The following is a 7,333-nucleotide window of genomic DNA, read 5'->3' as shown; positions in this document are numbered from 1 at the left end:
CGTTGTGAGTGTTTATTGAGCGAAAATACCTAAAGCTCCACGAGGCTCCGGCAGGAGATGGTGGCGAACCCTGCTGTACTCTTTCACCACAACTGTCTCTCACTCTTACTTCCTGTTTCTGTTGTACCTGTAATTCAAAGGGTCAGCCTTGTCACACTGTATCACACTGTACCCTTAACTACGTTAAGGGTACACGTGTCTGTGGAGTGCTCAGCCACTTGCACGTTAATTTCACGAGCAAGCTGTTCCGTTGATCTGATCAAATGGAACCCTCGTCGTCGGAAGCGACGGAGTGCCAACAACAATCCCCAGAAGAACTGGGGATGAGCCACAAGGCAGCTGTGGACTGAACCCAGTTCAAATGACAAGCAAAACGGTAAACGAAAATAATTTCCAAAACAAAACAAATGAACCGATTAAATTATATACACACGTGTCTCAAAGGAAATATGTCAGAAATAACAGTGACAATCATTTTTTAAATCTGCCGGCCAAAGGGTTAATATGTCATAAATAACAATGACAAACTAAATATACAAAGTACAAAAAATTCTCTTTTAAATGTGCCGGCCAAAAGGTAAAGATCTTATATCTGTATATGTGTTCATCAGTGCACATGTTTTGTGTGTATATCTCTCTCTCTCTATATATATATATTAACTGTGTGTATGGCTGTATGTTTTAATGTGACTAGGTGCCTCGCTGTATATGCGTGTATGTATATGCGTGCGTGTGTACATGTGTGTGTGTGAGTTTGTGTTTTCGCGTTTCTCTGAGTGCTTATGTGTGTGCGCACGCGCGTGAACATGTGTGTGTGTGTGCGCGCGCGAACGTGTGTGTGTGTGTAACAATAACGTGTTAATGGATATCACAGTGGGCAGGGGAAGGTATTGGATGAGTGCAAGTCTATGACGGCAGGCAAACCGTCGTTGTCGAGCCGGAGCTGGTGCAATCAGCTGCACCAGCCAGCCTGCACCATTCTGCATATCAGCGACATCAGGTGTATATCTATACCCTATTGTGTGTGCCATCTCGTTTACACCACCACAACAACAACAACAACAATAAGCAAACACACCACACGCTCACATATACACGTACGCACACACTAAAACACTAAACGAACACAATAGGGCCCTTAGCCTCTATACGGTCATTCGACCAGCTAGAAATAGTAGCCAAATCTCTCATCATGCAAATTAAAAGACACTTTAGATCAGAGGTTGTCAATGCGGGTGGTGAGGTGAGCAGCGATGTAACATAATTAGCATAATAAATTTTACCTAATTAACATAATAAATTTTACCTAAACTATAATATACATGATAAAACTAGTAATGGTATAAAACAAAATGGGATCTCATCAGGTACAGGAGAAAGTAAATTTACATTCATCTTAATTGTTTTTTTTTTTAATCATTCCACTGTTAACCAGTATTCCTTGGATAACACCATCCCTTCGTGTGACTAACATAACCTCTAACTGAAGCTTGTTTTCTCCTGAGAAAGTGGAGGACTGTCGGAGTCAGAGAGCTTGGGACAACATAATTTCGAAGATCACCTTTGACTCCTCCTTCATCCAGTCGGACCAGTTTTCAAGGTACCGCTCACTGTCTGCTAGCGCCAAATACTCAGGTGACTGGATTGATACCATCCTTATGGCTAATGTTGGTGGCCTACTCGGCTTGGACGAACTTCGTGTCTCCATTGCCCTCAGATTGGGAGCTGACGTATGCACGTGTTTGATCCATTGCCCTCAGACGTATTGCTGACGTATGCACGTCGCGGTAGGCTCCTCGACTCCACCGGCCACCATGGTCTTTCTTGCTGCTTGAATGCTGGTTGCTTTGTGTGTCAAACGGAGCTGAACCTGATACTCAAGAAGAGCTTGGCCCAAGCAAACATCTCCTCCATGTTGGAACCATCTGGATTGTCCAGATGTGATGGGGAAAGACCCGACGGCCTCACCCTGAGCCCTTGGTCGCGGGACGGATGCCTTGTCTGGGATGTCACAGTTAGCGACTCCGTTGCTTCTTCTCACATCCTGGATGCTGCGGTCAGGGCGAGGTCTACAGCTTCTGCGACCGAACGGAACAAAATCCTGAAATACCGCGATCCGTCGGCCAACTACATTTTCCATCCCGTGGCGTTCGAGACGTCTGGTGGGGGTCGGACCACTGACTGCAAGATTCCTGTCTCCACTGGCAACTCGCCTAGCAGAGGTAACTGGTGAGGCTCGTGAGGGTGCTTGGCTGTTCCAGCGCATTAGCCTCGCCATCACCCGCGGCAACGCTGTAAGCGTGATGGCGTACCTCGATAGCCATTAGGGAGGTTTCCCAGTGCCCCCAACTTTTCAACCCAAGGTGGTGAATTTTTTTTTTTTTTTTCTTTCCTTTCTTTTTAATTTTTTCAGTTGTGTTCTCTGTTTTGTCCAATTTTCTAATTTAATTTTGTAAAACTAGATTAATAAAATACATTAAATTACTGAGTTTTATTACGGTAGAAGTATAAGCTCAAATTCCTGAATAAAACGAAGTTGTTTGAAAAGAAACGGAACAAAAATTGGTTGGGAACTGAAGCAGATTTACAAAATGGCCATCAAACAAGGGATGTTTAACTAAGGGAGACAACAAAGGGACATTCCGATTAAAAATATTAAAATTACTGATATATTCTTTCTATTACGAGCTCAAAGCCTGAAATATTGGGGGAAGCGATAAGTCGATTACATCTATCCCAATACTTAACTAGTTCTTATTTTATCGACCCTGAAAGGGTAAAATGTTAAAAGTCTCCAACGGCGGAATTAGAACCTGGGACGTAAAGAATTCCGTAAAGCATGTTTGTCTGGTGTGGTAACGATCACACCATTTATGGAATTAGTGTTCGTCTGATGAATAAAGTAATTACAATGTGTGCAAATAATAATTAAATAAAATTTACACACGATACTTTGTAATCCTTTATTCGTAATATTCAAGCAAAGAAGATATTATTAAAAGAAACTCGTTGTGCATTATCTTTTGCAAAAAATGTTCATGCCTTCGTTGCTTTTATTGGTATAAATAGGTTAAATTAATTTCCTTTCAGAGAAATAATATAGATATACCAAATTAAATCAGATTTTATCTTCATACTTCCTTAAAAGTTTAAAACGAATTAATATTTAAGACATTTATATGCCATTATGTAAATTAGATAACTTAAATTTAAAATTATCATTCTATCAGATGCCTATATATAGATCTGTGGCAGCCAATAATATTGCCCGAACGAGCTTCAGTGGTCTGGAGTGCAGGCTTCAAACCTGTAGCTGACTGACGTCAGAGTGGTTCAATTCCACCTTTCGGGCGAAGGACCTCGCGGGTCCTATTTTGCTTTGCCTATATTCATTTTATATAATATTATTTCTTCTTTGTAATTTTCAGTTTTGCTTCCGTTTAGGTTTTCTTTTAATATGAGGACATATATATCCTATCCCTCCCACTTATTGACTTTTCATCGTTTTCAGAAAAAAATGAATATTTTCATTTAAAATTTTCAACAAATTGCGTGGATTCCGATAATATCAGACTTTGTAAATATATATATATGTTAGTGAGTGGGGAGAGGGCTTTCGAACAATTCACACAGGTCAACTCTGTTTTCTCACAACTTTCAGAAAAACAGGATTTTTTCATGAAATTTTCACCGAATACGTTTTAGATTACGATTATATCGGAATTTAAAAAAAATTTGGTGGACTCGTACAGATATATACTGACATACATCATATGTAGTGTGTGTGTCAGTACAGCGCGTTCACCATTCCTACCAACTTTTCTTTTAATATTAAATTCCGATATAATCGCAATCTACACACTCTGAAAGGTATTTGTAGAAATTTTTAATGAAATAAACGGATACTATTTTATAAAATAGTCTGCTTGTCTGTCTATCTATCTATTTGTTTGTATATATGCTGGCTTGTCTGTCCGTCTGTCCACTTATTCTTTTCAAAGACAGTAGGGTGTAATGTTTGTGGAAATTCAACTGCTATTTCTAGCATGTAAAGCGATCTCTTAAAAGTTTGATATTAACTCTTAAGAGTTATCCCACTTGGTCTCACACCACAATTCACTCCAAATAAATTTCCAAGTAAAAACTGAAAGAAAAAGAATAAAAAATCACCTTTGCTACACACACACACACAAACACACGCACATAGAAATAAATAATATATTTGAGAATAAAGAATTTATGCAGAGTAGAGCGTGTATGTTTTATTCTGTGACCAACATTGAAGCTGAAAAATCTGGAGGACCATCATGTTGATGGTGCTGGCAATAGGTGGCGCTTCTGGAGCAGTGGGTGTATTTATGTCGGATTTCATAAATCGACGTTAACTAACTCACTTAATTAATTACTGCATAAATGATTACTACCTAAATAACAATAACAGTAGGCTGTTTAACTTTTCTCTAGCATCTCTATTTATTCCATCTTGTCTGTCTTCCCAGGCTTTTCTAGTTTCTTCGATAGAAATGGAGAATGTTAAACAGCAATCGCACCTGGTTGCCTCTGGCACCAGCAATGAATATCAGACTGTTTGTGTGGCTAGTACGAGTAGCGATGGATTACTTGTCGCAATTAAAGAAGAACCGTTAACCGAAGACACTTACGAAGCACTCCATTATGGTAAGAACTACGTAGTTTTAATCTCCACCGCGTTTCATAAACAAGGACGTGATGCCGGGCCGCCCTGCACCCCTGTCTTTGTTCATTGTAACAAACATGGAATGAACAATCTAGTTCGTGTCTTCTATAATAGATTAAATTCACATCTAAGCTGCTTTAGGAATATTAAATTGCAGGTCTTTCCCTACTGCAGCTGTAAAATCAAAAGAGAAAATACAAACAAGAATCACGAACGTCATTAAATTGTCTGAGAAAATTAAATGCATGGACAAAACAATAATAAACAGTAATGGTTCGAATATAAAATAATGTTAATTAAGAATTAGTGTGTGTTTTATCTTCAGTATGAAATATATTTAACTGAGATAATATAGTTTGATTCAATATTGTAGTGACACTTTGTATAGGCGACAATACAAGAAACCCGTGTTACTTAAAAACAATCTGGTAGATTCTGGATCAAACAATACTATCCTTGTTAAATATATATATATTATATATAATGTTATACTTTAAAAAGTCATGTTTAGTTCTACCTAATTGGAACTCTCATTGTTTCTTTATAAAATTTGATTGCGACACGTTCGTGTTTGTTTATTGTTGTATTATTCTGCTGTCTTTTGGTTTTTGTTTAAGTCGACAGTAATACATACGAGGCATCTAGGTCAAGAAAATTTAATTAAAAAAAAAATAATAATGATTTTAGGCACATGCGAGCTGTGTCATTAAAAGTTTGCTTCCCAAGCGTATATAGTTCCGGGTTCGGTCCCACTGCGTGGTATCTTGGGCAAGTGTTTTCTACTATAGCCCCGAGCCGACCGAGTACTTATGAATGGATTTGGTAGACAGAAACTGAAGGAAGCCCGGCATATATATCTATTGTGTTTGTTCCCCACCACTGCTTGACAACTCGTGTTGGGTTGTTTATCTCCCCGTAACTTCGTGGTTTGACAAAAAGTGATCGATAGAATAAATACCAGACTGAAAAAGAAGTACTGGAGTCGATTCATTCAACTAAAACCCATCAAGCCAGTGCCCCAGCATGGCCGCAGTCCAATGACTGAAACAAATGATAAACTTTTTGACACCAAATTCCGATATAATAGTAATCATCATCATCGTTTAACGTCCGTTTTCCATGCTGGCAGGGGTTGGACAATTTGACAGGAGTTAGCCAGGTGGGGGAGCTTGACGCATCTTCTCAAGTACAGCGTGTCTTTTTGTCTGTGTTTGTCTCCCCATCACTGCTTGACAACTGGTGTTGGTGTGTTTACGTCCTTGTGACCTAGCAGTTCAGCAAAAGAGACTGATAGAATAAATACTAGGCTTACTAAGAGTAAGTCCTGGTGTTGTTTTGTGCGACTAAAATATTTTTTAAAAAATAACCCTTCAAGGTGGTGCACCAGCATGGCCACAGTCATATGAGTGAAACAAATAATAGAATAAAAAAGTACATGAATAAAAAAGTACATGAATAAAAAAGTACATGAATAAAAAAGTACATGAATAAAAAAGTACATGTAACAAAATTCAATTTATCTTTCAGACAAACAACTTGATGAGGATGCTGATAATGATGACAATAATAATAATAATGATGATGATGATGAAGAAGACGAAGAAGATAATGTCGAGAGATTTCAGATTAAATGCATTGATTATGACGAAGACAGCTACAATAATTTAATACTCGACACTTCCGCTTTGAACGATGCTTCGTCACTCTCCGTCAGTATTCAAGAAAAAGATGCTTCATTAGAGGTGAGTAATATTATTTTAACAATCTATGTTTTCTTTTTTTTTTTTTTAAATCCTCTTATATAGGGTGGTCCAAAAATAGGTTTACAATTATCACGTACGCACTTTAAATTTCTTTTAAAACATTTTATTACATTTAAACTTTTATCTTACAATTAACTAAATTAGCACAAAATAATGGTTTCGTATTATTTTATAATTAAGATCTAAACTGTTAATATATGAATGCAAAAGAGATAATTGAACAACTGTAAACCTACTTCTTAACCTTAGGTAGTGGGTAGCGATTTCCTTCACTACTTCAGGGAGTGACGACCCTGCCTGACACGAGTCCTGGGTTCAGCTGGCCCTGGCTGACAGTACCCGGTATGGGCCCCTATCCAGGGTTACAGAAAGGAGACAACCTTCAAAGAAATCCGGAGTGGAGTCCCGTAGGTGGTTTAGTGTTCGACTCGACACTCTTCCGGCAGCTCCTGCAACCAAGCTGGGACCAAACGTAATGCTCTGCGCTCCTTTGGACTATGTCAGCAAGGTCAAGAGAGGAATCCTGACGATTGCGCTACCCAGGATTTTCTTACGTCTAGCCCAGGCCTGCGCAAAACTGCAGAGGAAACTGGAGAGGACATGAAATGTAAAAACCAGACTGGATTAGTTTATGTGCAACTCCATTGTCTCCTGAGACAAAAGGATGCAAACAACAACAACAACTTCTTAACCACAAAGTTTATTAAAACAAGTGGATAATTTCAATGTTGAAGATTAGCATCAGCTGCTTTCGTTAAAAGTGTTTAGTTTGTATTGCTTGTTACTAATTAGCATTAAAAAGGTGTTCTTGAATTTGAAAAATTTTTTTTGATTATTAATTATTTACTTCAAACTTTGATTTTTTTTTGCTTGT

General features: G+C 38.3%; 1 protein-coding gene and 1 non-coding gene across 2 annotated transcripts in view; both read left to right on the top strand.

Annotated features, from left to right (window-relative positions):
* Window positions 1-3,266: 3,266 nt before the first annotated feature.
* Window positions 3,267-3,353, top strand: Trnastop-uca (transfer RNA opal suppressor (anticodon UCA)). Its single transcript has one exon. It is a non-coding gene; the product is annotated as a tRNA-Sec (tRNA).
* Window positions 3,354-4,191: 838 nt separating this feature from the next.
* LOC106868766 (MATH and LRR domain-containing protein PFE0570w-like) overlaps window positions 4,192-7,333 on the top strand; it is a 4,237-nt gene continuing 1,095 nt past the window's right edge. Inside the window, exons 1-2 of the mRNA XM_014914184.2 lie at window positions 4,192-4,677; window positions 6,224-6,438. Of these exons, the coding sequence (XP_014769670.1) occupies window positions 4,524-4,677; window positions 6,224-6,438 (369 nt within the window). The 5' untranslated portion in view covers window positions 4,192-4,523. The remainder of the gene's footprint in view (window positions 4,678-6,223; window positions 6,439-7,333) is intronic.

Source organism: Octopus bimaculoides, chromosome 24, assembly GCF_001194135.2.
Source record: "Octopus bimaculoides isolate UCB-OBI-ISO-001 chromosome 24, ASM119413v2, whole genome shotgun sequence".
NCBI classification, from domain to species: domain Eukaryota; kingdom Metazoa; phylum Mollusca; class Cephalopoda; order Octopoda; family Octopodidae; genus Octopus; species Octopus bimaculoides.
Note: the sequence above shows the minus strand (reverse complement) of the source record. Positions and strands in the feature narration are given on the sequence as shown.